The sequence below is a fragment of the Cricetulus griseus genome, chromosome 4 (genome assembly GCF_003668045.3).
Source record: "Cricetulus griseus strain 17A/GY chromosome 4, alternate assembly CriGri-PICRH-1.0, whole genome shotgun sequence".
Taxonomy (NCBI): Eukaryota; Metazoa; Chordata; class Mammalia; order Rodentia; family Cricetidae; genus Cricetulus; species Cricetulus griseus.
The window spans coordinates 60,061,471-60,081,042 of NC_048597.1; the positions used below are offsets into that span (position 1 = coordinate 60,061,471).

Consider the following 19,572-nt stretch of genomic DNA (forward strand, 5'->3'; position numbering starts at 1 on the left):
AAGATTTGAAAGCTCTATAGTGTGCATTTGATGCTGAGCAGTTTATATTTATGAACTCACATAATCCTCACAACGAAGCACTGAAGGAACTAATCCTACCCACTAGAAAAGAAATCTGAGAGCAAGGAGGTTAGGTAACTCACCCAAGGTCGTTAGACAGGCTGGAAATCCAGCCAATTCCTTGACTCTTTACACCCCGGTCTGTCCACACTCCAGCAGTGTGGGCACTGATAGGGGCACTGAGACTAGGCAATGAGAAAATAAGACAGTGGGAAGGACAGCAGAGTGAACAGAGGTTGAAGTGAACCCAGAATCTTGGTTCATATATTAGAAGGTGTCAGATTCCCATCTTGTCTCTTCACCTATAGCTCTACTATTCTTATGTATTAATCACATGTATCTATTACATGAATAATTAATTAATTATACTTATTTATTAATAAGTAATTACCTCTACAGCTGTGCAATAAGATGGCAGATTTGTGGTTTTGTTGAGTGCTAGGAAAGCAGCCGATCCAAATGAAAAAGTCCCCTATGTGTAAAATAGACTTAGAATTTAGCTAAAATACCATGTTAATAATGTCTGTATTGGTTATGGGTGGAAATGATGTAGGTAGATTGAGTTGGATAGCATCTATTATACAAGCTCATTCTATGGGCTTCTTTTTACTTCTTCTTGGGGCTTCTGGGAAATTAAAAATTACAAGTGTAGCCCAACTCTTAGGCATCACTGTACCTCACTGGACTTGGTGGTGCCATAATCCTCTAGGCTCAACTTCCCCCTTTCACTACTGTATGGTCTGATTGTTTTTCATATAGATGAGCTGTCCTGAAAGCTTCATGCTGCTCACACTATTTCCTAACTATGCGTTGCATTTGGCATTCTAGTTCTCCCATTTACAGGTGCAGTCAATGGACTGAAGAATGGACCAGGTGCTAGGATTTCCTTTGTTTTTATACTTGATCAAATGTTTGTAGAGCTGCTCACCGGAAACCCCTATTGAGAATATTACTGGGAATAGCAGTGTTCCGATAACCTTACATTGGCAAGGCATTCTGGGAGGGAGGTTGACAATGGAGTCTCCTCCCCAAATCCTACATTGGGGCAGGCAGCAGAGAGGCAAACCTTATTCCAGTGTCTTATTCCAGCCTGTTAGTAACAGGGTGAGGTGACCAGGAATCTGTAACTCAGCTCCAGATAATTGCTGTCTTGCAGTCAACTGCTCAGCACTGTTGGGCCTGCAGAGTTCAGAGAAAGGAAGCCAAAAGCATTAGAGCTTTTAGCCAAACAGTCAAATAGCCAGATTATACACTGAAAATGAATTTAATGAGAAACAACCGTTAGATCAAAGTAAACCTGGGACAGCTTAGAACCCACATTGGGGCTGTAAAACAGTGACACTTACAGTAACTCCTCCCTTGCTCTTCCTGCCCTGAAGGTTCTCCAGGGCCTAGTGTCACTTCTACTTTCATTTGCCACTTTGAGTAGACAATCTGTGGTGAGCATGTGAGAGAATTTGAGGTGAAAAGTAGATACTGTTAGATCAAATAATAAATTCCTTCACACCCTGGAAGAACCTTAAGCAGATGGAGAAGGCCTGGGGCAGTCTTATTTTGCTGAGCTCAGCATATAGCTAGCAAGCATTGCATTAGCTTGGAGAGCTGAGCCCCATCCTCATTCTCCACTCCCAGTCTAGGGCTGGAATCCTCCAAGGCAGAGCAACTGAACACTCACTGTCCTGTCACAGTTTCAGATAATTTGTTGATATTCTAGTTCTCCCATTTACAAGTGCAGTCAGAGGACTGAAGAATGGACCAGGTGCTAGGGTTTCCTTTGTGTTTATGCTTCATCAAATGTTTATAGAGCTGTTCACTGGAAGTATCTGTTGAGGGTTTTTTTTGCCTGCACAATGACTGGCAGGAGAGACACACTAACTATGTAGCTGGCCTTACCAACCTACGCCCTCTACTTCCCAGCTTCCTCACTATAACCCCACCTCTAACTGGGTCTCACCCCTTCATTTTCTTCTTGCTGAATCTATGTCTTTGCCATGTGTTTCTCCTAGCCCCACCATTCACAGGCAGACTTTTCTTCTCTCTGGTCAGTTTTCTTGAAGGACCCACAGCTTCACTGACAGTCAGATCATCAGACTGTGGATCACAAGGACCAGGGAGATGACTTTGGCCTCAGGATGACTTGGGTTTAAATTATGGTTGTTAGATCAGTTATTAAACCAGAGTAACTTGTCACTGCCACTGCCACTTTGGTTTGAAAGGTACTAGGAGAAAAAGGCAGGAAGGCAGGCAACAGTGAGTCCCAGAGTCTGGAATGCTTTATAGTTCCTTCTGAACCTTTATAAAGGCATCATTGTGTTCCTATTCCCACAGATAGGATCCATGGAATCCTTCATGTGCATGTATGTGTACATATGTGTGAATGTGTACAAGACTCTCTCCTGAGTTTTCTCCTATTGAACCTCAATAAGAAAAGTGAGGATGGTTTCAATGAATGACATGTATTGTTTTACTTTTTATGTATAAGAAAATTTATTAAACCTCTGTCCACAGAGGTTTTGTAAATGTATCTTAAGAATTAAGTTACAAAAGCAAAAGTGTTATTAAATCCTGGCCTGTAAAAATCTTACAAAAATACCACAAATAAGATAAAGTTGCTCATCTCTGATTTTTTTCACTTGATTGTTGAAGTTGAAAGATGAATTTAAAATGGTTTAAAATGTTCTTTTTAAAAGCCACATATTAAGCTTATATATAGTAAGGTATAGGAAGGGAAAACAATACAAAAGACATAAAACCATCACTTTTGGCAGACATTCACAATCCAAAAATAGTACAAGTATTCACATACCATTGCTAACCCAACTCCTATCCCACCACCCCCATCCAGCTTATTTTCAGTGACAGTAAAATACAGCAAACCAGAGGGCCCAGGCTTCTCATTTTTAAAACAGGCTTGAGTTGAGACAACAGTTAATCTTGGGTAGATGTTGGACATGGACAGGACCAATAGGAAAGAGATTTCCTCTATTGTCTTAGCCAGGTTAACAGGGAAGGCCCACCACTGTGGCACACACCACTCAGATGCCTTTCTGTTTATCTACTGATTTGAAAGTGGGGTCTCCAACAAGTTCTTACCCTGGGGTACATTCCAGTAGATTTGGTCATGTTCTGAAATTTGAAGTGTGTTATTCGAGTCATAAATCCCTCGTGTCAGGTATTGGGTTGTGATTTCAGTGGCTCTTGGGGACTGGATGTCAGGAATGAAGGAGATGCTGGCTGCTTCTGTCCTCACATCAGTTTGACAAACTGCTGTTACTGAGAAAATCATGCTCAGGCCCACTTCATCACTTGTGATCTGGGCAGGTCTGGAAGCATACTATGTGCACATTAGCCTCTGCTTCAAGGTAGTCTGTTTACAAGAATTCTCCATGCTTTCTGAACATGGTCTTCACTTAGGTCTCATTAGGGTCACCAGTACCACTTTTACTCACTCAAGTCACAAATAGTTCAGTCTCCAGTGCTCTCCTTTTATGCTGATACTGACTGCTTGGGTGTCAAGATCCCATATGGGGAACAACTCAAACAGGGAAAATGGCTTTTGGGTGCGGAGGACATGGAATGACAAGGACAGCGTTTTACTTGGTGGTAATGATTTTCCCACAAGCAGGAACTTTTCTAGGGCAGGGCATCCAGGCTACCTTCAAGGAGCTCTTGTTAATCAAATGGTGCTCTGCTGGTTGCCTGAAACCAGAACCACTTGTCCTTCCAACACACAAGTTCTGTGAGGGTCAAGTCTAGAATATGGAAAATGCTGTGACAAGAAAGGGATCTATTTATGTTTCACTTAGGATATGCAAATGGGAAGATTCGGGCAGACAGGATAAGCTGTGTTAAGTGTATTTCCCCTTTCACTGATGAAAACTTGAGAAATGGTAACTGCTTGAGTGCCACCATCATAAAGACATAATGTATGCAGAGTTGTTAAGAAAAATCAGACCTGAGTATATAGATCATTGTGCACAATGTTATACATTTCTTACACCCATTAAATGAATCCCCCAACTCTCTCAAAAGACATCTAAAGGATCAATATTGAAAAGTACATATTCAAATATAAAAGGTAGTCCTACTGGCTTCCTAGTGGTTACTGTCAATATCTTTAACAACTTGGATGAAAAGATAGAATCAAGATGAAAAGTTTCTTTAGGCTGGATTGTGGAAGAGATACTGTATATACACTATAGCAAGCCTCAGTAGTTTTAAATGCCTAGTAACGTGTAAGGTGAGGCATGGCAAGAGATATAGGCTCAGTTAGCTGTGTATGAAATATTAGTTGAAGTGTTTGATTTTTATTACGAGTGAATTTTACCAGTTTATATAGCCATAAACAATTAGTCCTGGGAGGTCGTAAGAGCAGTCTGTTTGATGGAATAGTAAAAATAAAAAATTGCTCTGCTTAATCTATGATTTAAAGAAAACTTCCAGGGAGTTATTTTTACTGGCTGTCTTAGGATTCTATTGATGTGAATGGACACCATGACCATGGCCACTCTTATAAAGGAAACCATTTAATTAGGGCTGCCCTATAGTTCAGAGGTTTAGGCCATTATTGTTATGGCAGGTGGTGTGCAGGCAGACCTAGTGCTGGAGAAGGGCTGAGAGTTCTGTATCTTGATTTTTGTGGGGAAACTCACACCTTCAAAAAAAAGTAAGAACTTATAATTCTATACTTTCTATTGTTTCAAGTAGCTAAGGTCAGTGAGTGGCACTGGAAAGCTAGTTGGCCTAAAGGGTGCACACACAGCCTGTGAAGGACTGAACCTCTCTAAAGCATGCAGTAGACTCCCACTGGCCAAATGTGTAGAATTATTGCCTTTTTCTTAGCAAGGAATTGCAACCAAAAACTTTCTGAGACTCCTCTTCTGACCAGTGAAACTTTTATTCCCCAAATGGCCTGTCAGAGAGCATCTCATGTGGTCCCCTAACCTTCAGGTAGGGCAAACACTGGTTTTAGAAACTGTCCCTGCTAGTCAGTCAGGGATCTTGTTATCGTTTGGTCCACACTTGTTGCTCTCTCCTATTTCCTTCACCAAAAATGGTCCCTGGTTGCACCCTCTCTTGCATGAAAAGCACATGAATACATCATAGAATTAGTTGGTTGTGGTGATGCCCATCACAGAGTATATTCAATTTTTTTATTTAAGTACTGAGTTTGACTGGCATTACTATTGACCAAAGGGACTCTCTTACTCTAGAAACAAAACACAAGGCAGAGTGTAATAGGTTGAACAATTGTTTAAATCACCAAAATTCAGTTTGTTAATTTACAAATAGAATGATTTATAAATACAAATCATACTTATTTAAAATAACCATCAAAACAAACTTCACAGATTATTATGAAAATTAAATGACAGATAAGTAATAAACAAGAAATATTTTACATAAGTGAAGGTGATTCAAGACCTCCTCTTCTAGGTATGGTGGTTCATGCCTTCAATTGCAGAAAAGAGGAGCCAGGAGAGTCACTGAAAGTTCAGAGCCAGTCTCATTCACATAGTAGGTTCCAGGATAGACAGGGCAAAACTCTGTCTCAGAATTCCAAAAATAAGTGAATATACAAATCTAAATGAAACAAAGACTTCCTCTTCCTACAGAAAGTGCTGTTTAACGATAAATATTTCCATCAAAACTGCATGAGCCCTGCCACCACCTGGGTGCCCAGAATAACAAACAGAGTCTTATATTAGTTTACAATGCTGCTGGCCAATTGACTAGGATTTCTTATATGCTAGCTCAGTCTTAATTATCATAAATCTATATATTTTGTAAGACTTATCTTATTGAGGATGCCTTCCACTGGCATCCTCCTCCAGGGATCACATGGAGGCTCCATAGAGAAGAGAGCTGGAGGAAGAGGAAGAGCAAGAGGATGATTTCCTTCTTGTCCCTGCTTATATTCTGAATCTGCCTGCTATGTTACTTCCTGCCTGGATCTCTTTACTGCATTTCCCAGAATCCTCCTTGACTCCTAGTCCCACCTAACTTGCTTCATTGGCCAATAGTACTTTATTCAACAACCAATAAGATAAACATACACAGAAGGACATTCCACATCAGTGCTGTCCATTGAATGAATACAAGATAGAATGTGCAAAGATATTACTAGGCTGGTATTCAGTGGTAGTATAAATTACTACATGTAGTCAAATTGAGATACAGGGTTTGTGCATAAAGACCATACCAATGTGATCCATTTAAGGTGCATTATGTTACCTTAACATTGAAGAGAACCTTGATGTTCCGGCAGAGGTAAAGAAAGGAGCAGAGTCTTAAGAATGTCTCTCCATGTAAGAGAATATAACGTGGCATGTCCAAACAGACAAAATAAATAGGAATTATTAACAAATACAAAGGTGGTACTAGGATTGTTGCTTGAAAATAAAGGATAAAATATAATGAATTCTGCCCTCACAGAATAAAATAGATATCTGGCCTTGACTCAAGTGACTAAAGTTTGATGCACAGAGGAATGTTCTAAGAGAACTCTCACCCATGAAATAGCCAAATGAGTCATAGTTAAGAAAACCACACACAACAAAACACAAAAATAAACAAAAGTGAACTCTTTCCAGAAGGCAACTGTAGTAGGGAGAAAGCTTTTGCCATGTCTTAGATAAATAAGTAACTTTGTACCATTTCGATGTAAGACAGAGTGAATGAGCTGTAAACTGTAAAATAAAACATTCATTCCTAAGTACTTCATTCATATACTGCTATGACTACAGCTGTGGACACTCAACCAAGTGTGTCAGATGGCTATGCCCATGAACAGGAAACAAGATCAAAGGAGCGGTGAAAACTAATCAGTTAGTATTCTAGACACAATGAAAATAAGCAACAGGAATGTCCCAAGGCATGGAGCCACAGGAGTAGAAGGATTCCAAGAAGTGACACTCCAACATTTCTTCCCTCAGGCATCTCACCCACTGTAGATCCTCCTGCGTTGGCAAGGGCAGAAGCTATCTGCGTGAGAACAAAGAAGTACTTTAAGAAGTGCTTTCTATGAGCCAGTATCTCATTGGATACCTATTTTATACTTGGGGAAAGCAGGATTCAGTTAAGTAACACAAGATACACATACTGCATATGCATCAGAGGCAGGAAGCTCTATTATACAACTCTATTACATTGCTTTCTCAGTACACAAGCCATAATCTCTTTCTCCCTTCCTCTCCCTCACCCCACCTCCGTGTGTGTGTGTGTGTGTGTGTGTGTGTGTGTGTGTGTGTGTGTGTGTGTGTGTGTGACTTCATGATTTAATCTATATTAACTACATTCATATGATCTTTGAATTCATTTGTTCTTTCCTCAAGCCCTTTTCTCCAGTTTCATAGACCATAAAGGCGAGCGGTGTTATTCAGGGCCGCTATTTGACTTTCACTTTGACAACTTGTTCTCTTTGGGAAAAGTAAAAGATCTACTTAAGCCAGTGGATCAATCACCTTTAGAAATAACATTTTGTTCTGCATGTTGCCTGTGGCCAAATTATTCTACAGTGAGTTCAAAAGAACTAGCCACTAATCTGTGGAAATTTTGTTGAACTGTGTAGCACCCGTGACGATATTAACTCAACACATACTGAGTGCTCAAAACACCTCAGGGACCACTGTGCATGCTTACCGGGCTGTCTTATTACTACCTCACAGCAGCTGCAGAAGATGGTTTGATTATTCCCATTTTTGAAGGAGGAAAGGGAGGCACAGAACATGTACCATGGGTTTCCGAAGGCCTACATCTGGCTGAGTAATGGAGTTGATTTGAATCTGATTGTCTCGTGACATGTCCTCAGCCTTTAACTGGTATCAAACTGTTTTTGTTGTGTTTGTAAGCAGCTACATTTTTCACGTGAGAAGTCCAAGTTTCAGCCAATTTAAGGCACAGTTGGTAAGTGATAGGGAAAGGGATAGAGGAAAGGAGCTTCTAGAAGGCACTAGGATGTAGTGTAAAGAACAGGGCTGTCTTGCCAGTCCTGCATGAGACTTGGCTCTGAACTGTGACATTACACAACAGCCTCTGTAGACACAGCATGTGTGTATTTCACCATGGCTCCCAATCCCAGGTTCTGCATCCTGGATTTAGAGAATACAGTAAGGGATAAGGTCCACCTCCTGGCATCTAAAATTCAGCACTCCAGTCAGTATCAAGAAACGAAGGAATGAAGGTGTTAGGAGAGAAAAGAAACCAAGTTATCTGACATCCTGCCACTACTCAGTGGCAGGTATGGTTTCTGGCCTCCTGGAATGTAGGTTGTCCCCATTGCCAGCCCTGACTTGGCATGCAGCAACCAGAAACTGAGTCACCTCTCCTCTGCCTGAAGCTCTTAGCAAACCACATGTTCACAATGACTATCACTTGCATTTCTTACATCTCTTCCTTCATCAGAACCACTCCCCCAGGCATGTGCTATTGGTGTTATCCAGAGTAGAGAGATGGAAACAGATGAGGAAATCATGTGGGTAAAACTCAGTTTCTGCAAGGAGCCATGTCTAATGAACATTCTCACCTTGCCACCACTTCCCTGTATCTCCATTTATATCACCTCTGGTTATTTTCCTCCCTCCAGCTTCTAAACTCCATCTCTTAGTGGACTTTACTGGTGTTCTATGACATGAATCTTTAGGGAAAAATTGAGCGGCCCTGTCTGGAGGAATAGTAATCAGAATTAAATTATACTTGAGGTTAATTAGCATAAAGGAAATGTATTGTGATCAGCTGTAATCAGAAAGCACTGGAAAGCCAAGGAGAACATTTGAACAAAAGAATGCCAGGTAAAGCAGCCATGCTTTGGCTAAGACCTCAGATCTCACACGGGACCTCATGCCCTCTCGCCCCAGGGAATGCTGAGAAGTGATTTACAAAGGTCTCTCACCAAGGTTCATGAGGCTCATGTGTCAGGATGCAAAAACACCAATTATCTCCTTCTTTGCCTGGGAAAACACATATTTCAGAATATTACTTTAATATTCATAAGCTCCTTCCTTCCTTTCCTTTCTCCCTGTCTTTTCTTCCTTCCACCTGCCTCCACTGTTTTCTCCTCTTCCTTCCATCTGGCATGCTAGTGACTGAGCTCAGGGCTTTCCTCGTGCCAGACAAGCTTTCTGCCATTGAGCTATAGCTCCAGACTTCTCATGACTTTTATTTTGAGAGAGGGTCTCATTGAGTTCCCCAGTTCAGCCTTGAATTCATTTTGTACCCCAGGCAGGCCTTGAGCTAGAAATCTGCCTCAGCCTCCCAAGTAGTGGGGTGACATTTTGGTAATAAGATGCTCCCAGTTTTGAAATAAAAAATAAAAAAGTCTTGCAAGTATCTTTTTTAGTTAGAGTTTCTATTGCTGTGAAGAGACACCAGAGCCATAACAACTCTTATAAAGGAAAATATTTAATTGGGGCTGGTTTACAGTTTAGGGGTTTAGTCCATTATCGTTATGGCAGGAGGCATGGCAGCATGCAGACAAACATGGTGCTGGAGTGGCAGCTGAGATTATACATCTCAGCAGGCAGCAGGAAGAGAGAGACACTAGGTCTGGCTAGGGTTTTATTATTTAGACCAATTAAGAACTCCATTTATACTTCCTTCCTTCCTATTTTCCTTCCTTTCTTCCTTTCTTTTTTCTTTTGTTGTGTTTTTTTATTTTTTATTTTTTTGTTAGAGTCTCACCGTGTAGCCCTGGCTGGCCTGGAACTTGCTCTGTAGACCAGACTGGCCTCAAATTCAAGTGCCTCTGCCTCCCAAGTGCTGGGATTAAAGATGTGGGCCACCCAGCTCAAGAAGCTTTATAAAGATGAATAGACATTCATCTTTCTTGTACAAAACTCCAAGAGCTGAACAGAGTACTCATGTCTGTAGCTACACTGCTTTAAAAAACCTTTACACCAATTCACACTTCTAGCGATTTTAGTTGAATGCTGTGTGAATGCTATCAGCTGTGCCAATCTTGACCAGCTGAAGTATTCAGTACTTCTAAGTTTAGCTGATGTGTGATATATCATGGCATCAGTGTGACTTCAAAATCCTCCAACATGGTGTGTGAGACCTCTGACTTGTTTCTTTTCAGGATGGTATCAACTATACTAGCCTATGTCACATCATAGTGGTTTTTGTTACCATTTCTTTATCTGAGTCTCAGGCTTCCTCTTGAAGGCTGCAGGTCATTTTCAGGCTTCCGGAAGTTGTCCATTCAAGTCTTTCCCTGCTATTTTTCAGTTGCATTTATTTTTGATTGATTTCTGGTTATTTTGTGAATTCAAATACAAATCCCCCTTTCTATACAGGATATAAAAAAACAGGGCTTAATAAGAAACCTGGCACTAGGGAAATCTCCAGGAATCCACAAGGACTATCCCAACTAAGAATCTAAGCAATAGTGGAGAGGCTACCTTAAATGCCTTTCCCCTATGACGATATTGATGACTACCTTACATGCCATCATAGACCCTTCACCTAGTAGCTGATGGAAACAGAAGCAGAGATTCACAGCTACACACACTTCTGAACTGAACTCCTGGAATCAGTTGTAGAGAGGGAGGAGTGATGAGCAAAGGGGTCAAGACCATTTTGTGGAAACCCACAGAAACAGCTGACCTGAGCAAGTGGGAGCTCACGGATCCCAGTCTGACAGCTGGGGAACCAGTATTGGACCAAACCAGGCCCCCCTGAATGTGGGTGTCAGTTGGGGGCTTGGGCAGTCTATGGAGCCTCTGGCAGTGGAACCACTATTTATCCCTAGTGCACGAACGGGATTTTCGAACCCATTCCCTATGAAAATAATAATACAGCCTAAATACACCTTAAGCCTCTGACTTCAGTGGTTCCTTCTCTGGAAGGACAGTGATGATGTTTCAGGTCCTTTCCCCACTCTGTTCTTTCTGTCCTTTGTCATCCCCTTTTCCTTGTCAATGCATACTGAGTTTTCCTAATTACTGCTGCTTTGTAGGAACTTTCCAATTCTGGTGGTGTAAGTCCTACACTCTTCTGTTTTGTTCTGAATTATTTTCTTGACAACCCTAGGTTCTTGGTATTTCCCTAGAAATTTTACAACCATTTAGTCAGTGACCACAAATGCACTTGTGGTGTCATTTTCCTGAATTCTTGTATCTTCCCATTTATTTAGATCTTACTTTCTTGTCAGTCACACGGAGTTCTCAGTTTAAAGGCTTAGCATATCTTTCTTAGATGTAGTGCAATACAACTGAATTTTTTCTTGATATTATTTGTACTCAATTAATTTTAAAATTTCTGTGAATCTGTGTGAATATAGATGAGTTTTCTATATTTACCTACCATCCTACAACTTCAGTATATTTACTTATTAATAGTTATAGTCACTCAGGTGGTAGAGGCAGGTGGATCTCTATGAGTTTGAGGCCAGTTTGGTCTACAGAGCAAGTTCCAGAACAGTCAAGGCTACACAGAGGAACCCTGTCTCAGAAACCAACCAACTTAAACAAAAAAAATAGTTACAATCTATCTGTACTTAAACAGATTACTTGTATGTAACTATCTACACCTGTCACTGTCTTTGCCTCTTGTAAGGACATCCTCATTCTTGTCCCTGTGTGGTAACACTGGAAAACACTTTGGCTTTCAAATCATTGCATTTCTAAGACAAATACCATTGGGTGATATTATTACCTTTTCATTATGCCACTGCACTGGTTATTATAACATATTTTACAATTATTTGATACATAATGCCATAAATCATAACCTATATCTTTTCTTTCAACATGCTTATTCAATTATCTGGTAATTCTGGTCTTGTTATGACAAGTTAGCAACACTGTTTTTTTTTAAGTTTTTTTATTTATTCTTTGTTTCTTTTACATCATGCATTTCTGTCCTTTTCATTTCCTTGTCCCATCCCTTCAACTCCACCTTCTGCCCCTGCAACCTCCCCCACAAAATAAAATAAAATTTAAGAGAACAAAAGAAGAAAGGAAAAATTAATCTTATCATGGAAATGGAAGCTATAGTGTGACACCGGGAGTCACGCAGTAAACCCTTTTAGCCATGTACCTTTACTTGTAAGTGTCCATTGCAAAGAGTCATTGGTCTGGTTTGAGGCCTCTGGTTTCTGCTACACTGTCAATGCTGGACCCTGGCTGGGACTCTTCTTAGTTATCCTGTTGTTGCCCCATGCCATCTCCTCAGGGTTGGATATCCTACATCTGGAGTTGTTCAGGTGTGGTGCAGGGGCCACTCTCCCAAGTGCTGAAGCAGATGAGGGGCAGACTAGCTCTCTTGCTCTTATGGCCTCATGGCCAACTCTCCCACTTGCCTCGGGTATTGATGGGGGCATTTCTCTCCCACCCATGCTGTTACATGACAGATAGGTAATGGGGACAGCTATCGCATACTCACATCTTTGTGTTTGACTCACCCATACCTCTGCCAACAGGATTGGCTCTATTGTGCTGCCCAGGCAAAGTGCAGGGCCTGCTCTAGGAACATCCTGATATTCTCCATTTATGAAGGAGTTTATGCCAGAACAGCTCCACTTCAACCTTAAATACTGAAAGGATTCTAAAGTCATTGTGGCTTAAAGGATAATTTAATGGCAGATTTTCTTTTCTTTGTTTAGAATTGATCTGTTCTTGTTGAATTTATCATGAAATGTCCTCCTCTTTTCTTGTATTTCCTTCCTTAAATATCTGTGAAGAAATATATTTTGTTTGACATGAATATTGTCACTCAGCTTTTCTTTTTTCTTTTTAAAACATTCTTATTTTACTTACTAATTTCAGTTCCCTCTCCCTCTCATCCTCCTGTTCCTCCCACCCCACCTCCCATCCACTTCTTAGAGAGCATCCCGAGGAGACCTCCCATGGAGAATCAACAAGTCTGTCATATCACTTGAGCCGTGACCAAGGCCCTCCTCCCTGTATCTAGGCTGAGCAAGGTATCCCTCCATAGGGAATGGGCTCCAAAATGCCAGTTCATGCACTAAAGATAAATACTTGTTCCACTGCTAGTGGCTCCACAGACTGTCCAAGCCCCACAAAGGTCTCCCACATTCAGAGGGCCTAGTATGGTTTTATGAAGGTTCCCTAGATGTCAGTCTGGAGTCCATGAACTCCCACATACTCAGGTCAGCTGTTTCTGTGGGTTTCCCAAACATGGTCTTGACCCCTTAGCTCGTATTATGGCTCCTCCCTCTCTCTGACTGGACTCCAGGAGTTCAGACCAGTGCTTACCTGTGGATTTCTGCATCTACTTCTATCAGTTACTGGATGAAGGTTCTAGGATGACAATTAGGGTAGTCATCAATCTGATTGCAGGGGAAGGGCAGTTAAGGTACCCTCTCTACTATTGCTTGGAATCTTAGCTAGGGTCATCTTCGTGGATCCTTGGGAATTTCCGTAGTGTCAGATTTCTCATTAACCTGATAACGGCTCCCTCTGTCAAGGTATCTCTTTCCTTGCTCTCTCTCTGTCTCTCCCCCAACCCGACCTTCCTGACCCCTCATGTTCTCTTCCCCAACCCCTTCTCAGCTTTTCTTCACTAACATTTGCATGATATTTTTCTTGTTCTCTCTCTTAACTGTCTTATTTATATTTAAAGTGTGTCTCTTATAAACAGCATTTAGTGTACCTTTTACTATCTAGCGTAACACCTTGTTTTCACTCATGGTATTAAGACCATTTTCATTTAATGTAATTTCTGATACAGTTGGATTAAATTTTATGCTGCTGCTATTTGCTTCCATTCATTCTGTGTGTCTTCCCTTCATTTAGCATTGTATTTTAGATGGCCCCGGGTTTCTACATTGATGCCATACACTCTGTTTTTAATGGCTTCATCACAGATGACTGTTCGGATGTTTCAAAACTCACTGAACCATTGGTTAACTTTCCATTCCCTCAGTAGCTTTGCTATTACAGACAATGCAACATTGGGCATTTTGCACTCATTACTTTCCCTTTTATGTATTATTTCATTAGGGCATCCTTCCAACTGAAGAATTATTGATCAAAGGTAGAAACATCTGTATCATTCTTCATAGAATTTTTAACTTGCCTTCCCCAAAGAGTTGTTCCAATTCAAGAGGTTATCAGCAGTCTTTGGCTCTAATGGTTTCATTGCTAGGCTTTTATTTCCCATTTAATAAAAAAAGTTATACAGAAAAAACTTAATAGGCAATAGAATTGTGATTATTAGTGTCATTGCTGTGTGAAAATGAACAGAAAAAATGTGTTTATGAGTGAGCTCTTTCCATCTATGAGCTGGACTAATATTCCAATACTCATATGCTTCTGCTTTGTACACACTTGGCCCTTGACACTGACAGTTTGTAAGTATCTCACAGACTATATGTCATGTAATATGTGAACTGGCACATTTATGTTTTTTGGATCTAATTAACCTGTAATACACAGATAAGACCAAGAGTTATAGAAGCAGAAGGAACACAGGGCAGGGGGAGGAAGAGATCTTGGAAGTATTCATAAATTATGGAAACTGTATGTTTCTAAATTAAATCGGAGCCTTTTCACCAATAATATCAAACTAGGACTATACTACCCAGTAGTGAGCATCTTTCCCTACATGGGTACAGCAGCCCCATGTCATGTATGTGTCTTCCTCATTGTTCTGCAAAAGACTGTGCTGGTATTTCCCAGAGGTGAATGAGTTACCTTAGGTCATGTTACCCATAATAATCAGAGCAGTGACTCAAACTTACATCTTGTTTCTTAAATTTGTGACCTTTCTACTCCATCTAAGGATTGCTTTCAACAACTCTTATTATACTCTTTATCCACCACTGCGTCCCTAGGAAAAATTAATAAAAAAGCTCACACTGAAGATGAATACTTTTCCAAAGAATTAGGCAAAGAGAATTCTTATGTGATGCATGATCTAAACTGACACAAATCCAAGAAGTTCTGTCATTAAAAACACTGCATAAACATAGTAAAGAAAATCTGTTGTGTTGACATTAAAGCTCTGTGATTTGGACATGGGAATTTAGAGTTGCTAGGGGAAAAAAAAGACACAAACATTTCCAGGTCACCTTAAAACCACTGTATACAATACACCATACATTTCTCTCTGTGTTAGTGTGTTTCTATTTCTCTGACAAAATACTTGAAGTAAACAAGCTGCAGGAAGAAAAACTGGTTTTGTCTCATAGTTTCAGATGTTTGGTCCATGGTTGGCTGGTTCCATTGCTTCCAAGTCTGGACTTTGACAGTGCAGGAACATGGTGGAAAGTCAGTGCTAAACTGCTCATCTCATGGCAGCCAGGACATTCTCTCTCTCTCTCTCTCTCTTTCTCTCTCTCTCTCTCTCTCTCTCTCTCTCTCTCTCTCTCTCTCTCTCTGTCTGTCTCTCTCCCTCCCATTCAATCAATAGTGCAACCTCTATTGACCCACTTCCTCTAACTAGGCTATACTCCCCAGTAGCCCTTCAGCTAAGAACTCACCAATGAATTAATCAATTAATGAAGTGAATGCATTCATGACTCAATCATCTTTCAATAGTTCTCCCAAAAGCAAAGTCATCAACACATGAGCATTCCCTGTAGGGTGACGCTTCATATCCTAACTGTAATAAATAGTGTCTCTCAGGCATTTCAAAGTACTCCAAGAGTTTGGTTTTTTTTCTGCTGACCTGAGCAAGTGGGAGCACATGGACCCCAGTCTTACAGTTGGGGAACCAGTATAGGACTGAACCAGGCCCCATGAATGTGGATGTCAGTTGGGAGGCCTGGGTAGTCTATGGGGCCTCTTGCAGTGGAAGCAGTATTTATCCCTAGTGCATGAATGGGCTTTGGAAGCCCATTCCCTGTGGAGGGATACTCTCTCAGCCTGGATACAAGGGGAGGGCCCAGGCCCTGTCCCAAATGATGTGACAGACTTTGATAATCCCCCATAGGAGGCCTCACCCTCCCTGGGGAGTGGATGGGGTGGTCTGGGGGGTTGTTGGGGTCATGGAAGGATTGGAGAGAGGGAACTGGGACTGGTATGTAAAGCAAGATTGTTTTTAATTTAAATAAAAATTTATTTAAAAAAGAGTGTTTTGGGGAGATATACAGCAATGTTATGAACCCTCATTGAAGAGGGTAGAAACTAAAACTTGGTTTTAAATAGCCAAAGCTATTTCCCCTTAAAACAAATCTTATATTCATTTAATTTATGACAAATATTAGCTAACCTATTTATTATTAAAGGTACAAATATCTCATCGTGTTATTCTAAGAATAAGTAAGTGCCCTACCATATCTTGCAGACAGTACAACATTGTAGATAAAGGTTTTATGGCTGGCTAGGTGTTTATGACATTTCTGTTTTGAGAGTATATAGTGCATCTTCCTGTATCCAAGACACTGGAATGAAGGGGTGAAGGTTCTATGTAAGTACTGGCTTGATGTCTCCGTTTTCTTTTTCTCTTTCTTTCTTTCTTTCTTTCTTTCTTTCTTTCTTTCTTCCTTCCTTCCTTCCTTCCTTCCTTCCTTTCTTTCTTTCTTTCTTTTTTTTGAGACAGTATTTCTCGATATATCCCTGACTGTTTCGGCATTCACTCTGATTCACTCTGTAGATCAGTAGACCAGGCTGGCCTCAAACTCAGAGATCTGTCTGCCTTTGACTCCCAGGTGCTGGGATTAAAGGCATGCACCATTACCACCTGGCAACATCTCCCTTTTCAATGAGTTATGTAGTTGTTGTTGTCAGCAATGTGGCCTTGCTGTCAGGTTGTGAAGAGCAGCCTATAATTTTGGCCACACCCTGGTTGTTTACAGATTCATGTGGCGACCCTTTGGCCAACAACTCAATTAGATGTAACCCAATCCCACTACTAGAAGCTTCATTTGGTGTTTGGTCTCTCTCTCCCCATTATTTGGCTATTTCATTTAGGTTACCCTCGTGTGTGTGTGTGTGTGTGTGTGTGTGTGTGTGTGTGTGTGTGTGTGTGTGTGTGTGTGTGTGTGTGTGTTTCAGGAAGTTTCTATTCTATTAAGTCCTCATACTACCCCTCAAATGACCCTTAATTTTAACTGTCTTTCCCTGTGTTACCTCCCATAACTCCTCTCCATCCCACTCCTCATCTGATCCTTCCTTTCCAGCCCTCCATCAAATTTATTTATTCTATTTGCCTTTCCTAATGAGATCTATCCATTTCCTCTAGTTCAGTATTTCTCAATCTTCCTAATTCTGTGACCCTTTAATATACTTTTTCATGTTGCAGTGATCCCCAACAATAAAATTATTTTGTTGTTACTTCATAACTGTAATTTTGCTACTGTTGTGAATTGTAATGTAAATATCTGACATGCATGACACCTCATATGAGACCCCTGTAAAAGGGTCATTCAACCCCCAAAGGGTTTGTGACCCACAAGTTAAGAATCACTACTCTAGTCCCTTACTGTATAATCTACCCTCTGTGGGTCTAATGGATTGTAGTTGATTATCATTGACTTCACAGCTAATATCCACATGTAAGCAAATACATACCATATTTGTCTAAGTCTGGGAAACCTCATCAGGATGATTTTTTTCTAGTTTCATACATTTGCCTGAAAATTCCATAAGGTCATTTCTTTCTAAATGGATGAGTGATATCCCATTGTGTAAATGCACCATATTTTCTTTATCCATTCATTTGTTGAGGGACATCTATTATTTCTAATTTCTGGCTATTATGAGCAGAGCAGTAATGACCATGGTTTAGCAAGTGTCTCTGTCATAAGATGAAACATCCTTTGGGTAAATGCCTGAAAGTGGTATAGCTAGATCTTGAGGTAGACAAAATTTACCATATTCCTGAGGAACCACCAGGCTGATTCCCATAGTGGCTAAACAAGTTTGCACTCCCATCAGTAATGGAGAAGTGTTCCCCTTGCTCCACATCCTTGCCAGCATGAGTTGTCACTTGTGTTTTTGATCTTAGCCATTCTGACAGGTATAAGATGAAATCTCAAAGTAGTTTTTATTTGCATTTCCCTGATGGCTAAGGATGTTGAACATTTCTTTAAGTGTTTCTCAGCTGTTTGAGTTTCCTCTATTGAGAATTCTGTTTAGAAATGTACCCCATTTTTAATTGGATTATTTGTTGTCTTGATATCTAGTTTCTTGAGTTCTTTATGTATTTTGAATATTAGCCCTCTGCCAGATGGTAGTTGGTGAAAATCTTTCCTCTTTCTGTAGGCTACCACTTTGCCCAAATGATGGTGTCCTTTGCTATTCAGAAACTTCTCAGTTTCATGAGTAATCAACCAATAACTGATTTGACTTAAGACCCACTCCACAAGATGGGACCCGTTCCTGAACTGCTTGGGCAACTGAGAAGCTAAGACTAAATAATCCAGGGATCTAGGATAAAATTAAACAATACTTGTCCAAAAGAGAAAAAATGTAGTGATAAAATGACTCCTAATGAATATTCTGCTATACTCATAAATCAATGCCTTGTTCAGCCATCATCAGAGAGGCTTCCTCCTGCAGCATATGAGAACAAATACAGAGACCCACAGCCAGATATTCTGCAGAAAGTGAGAGACCTTGGAACACTCAACCCTAAATGGGATGTCTGCATCAAATCTCTTCCCTCAGAGCTCAAGGAACCCTGTGGAATAGGAGGCTGAAAGAGTGTAAGAGCCAGAAGGGGTAGAAAATACCATGAAAACAAGACCTCCTTAATCAACATGAGCAAAGCTCATATGAACTCACAGATACTGAAGCAGCAAGTATAGGGCCTGCATGGGTGTTCTCTGAGTATATATTGTCTCTCCCAGTTTAGTGTTTTTATGGGATGCCTGTGTGTGTGAGTGAGTGGGTCTCTCATTCTTGTGCCTTCTCTTGGGCTCTTTTTCCTCTGTTGGTTTGTCTTTTACAACTTCAATGCCAGTTTTTGTTTTACTTATTTTATTTTATTTTCTTATATTAAAAATTAAATGAGTGAGTGAATGAAAACTTAGTCACTAGGGTAAAAGTTAACAACTGAAATGCCACTTTTGCCTACTGGGAGTGGGGCAATCAGTTTTCTCCAATAGAATTACAATGGGTCATTTCTCCAATAGAATGACATCAACCATTCCAGGACAGGCCGCATCTTCAGGATTAGTTCACCAACAGATAACACAATCCAAGTATATCTTTTCATGCATGCTTTTTTAGAAAAATTTATTTATTAGTTCTAGTTAGGGAACAAGCTTGTTTCACATGTAAGTCCCTTCTCCTTCTCCCTCCCCTCACCCCCATCCCACCTCCCCTACCCCCAGCCTACCTCCCACCCCATTCACCCACCACTCCCCAGGCAGGGTAGGGCCCTCAACGGGGGCTCTGCAATGTCTGCCAAATCTTCCTGTGCTGGTCCTGGGCCCTTCCCTATGTGTCCAGGGCCAGAGTGTAACCCTTTACGTGGGGTGGACTCTCAAAGTCCCTTCTTGCACCAGGGAAAAATACTAATCCACCACCAGAGGCTCCCTCGAGTGCAGAGGCCTCTTTATTGACATCCATGTTCAGGGGTCTGGATCAGTCTTGTACTGGCCTC

The 19,572-nt window shown here is 40.8% G+C and overlaps 1 protein-coding gene across 1 annotated transcript in view; it reads left to right on the forward strand.

The window, feature by feature from the left end:
- The window catches only part of LOC100751095 (probable cation-transporting ATPase 13A5), a 120,226-nt gene that overhangs the window by 569 nt on the left and 100,085 nt on the right, over nt 1-19,572 (forward strand). Inside the window, exon 3 of the mRNA XM_027413273.2 lies at nt 14,457-14,518. Within this exon, the coding sequence (XP_027269074.2) occupies nt 14,457-14,518 (62 nt within the window). The remainder of the gene's footprint in view (nt 1-14,456; nt 14,519-19,572) is intronic.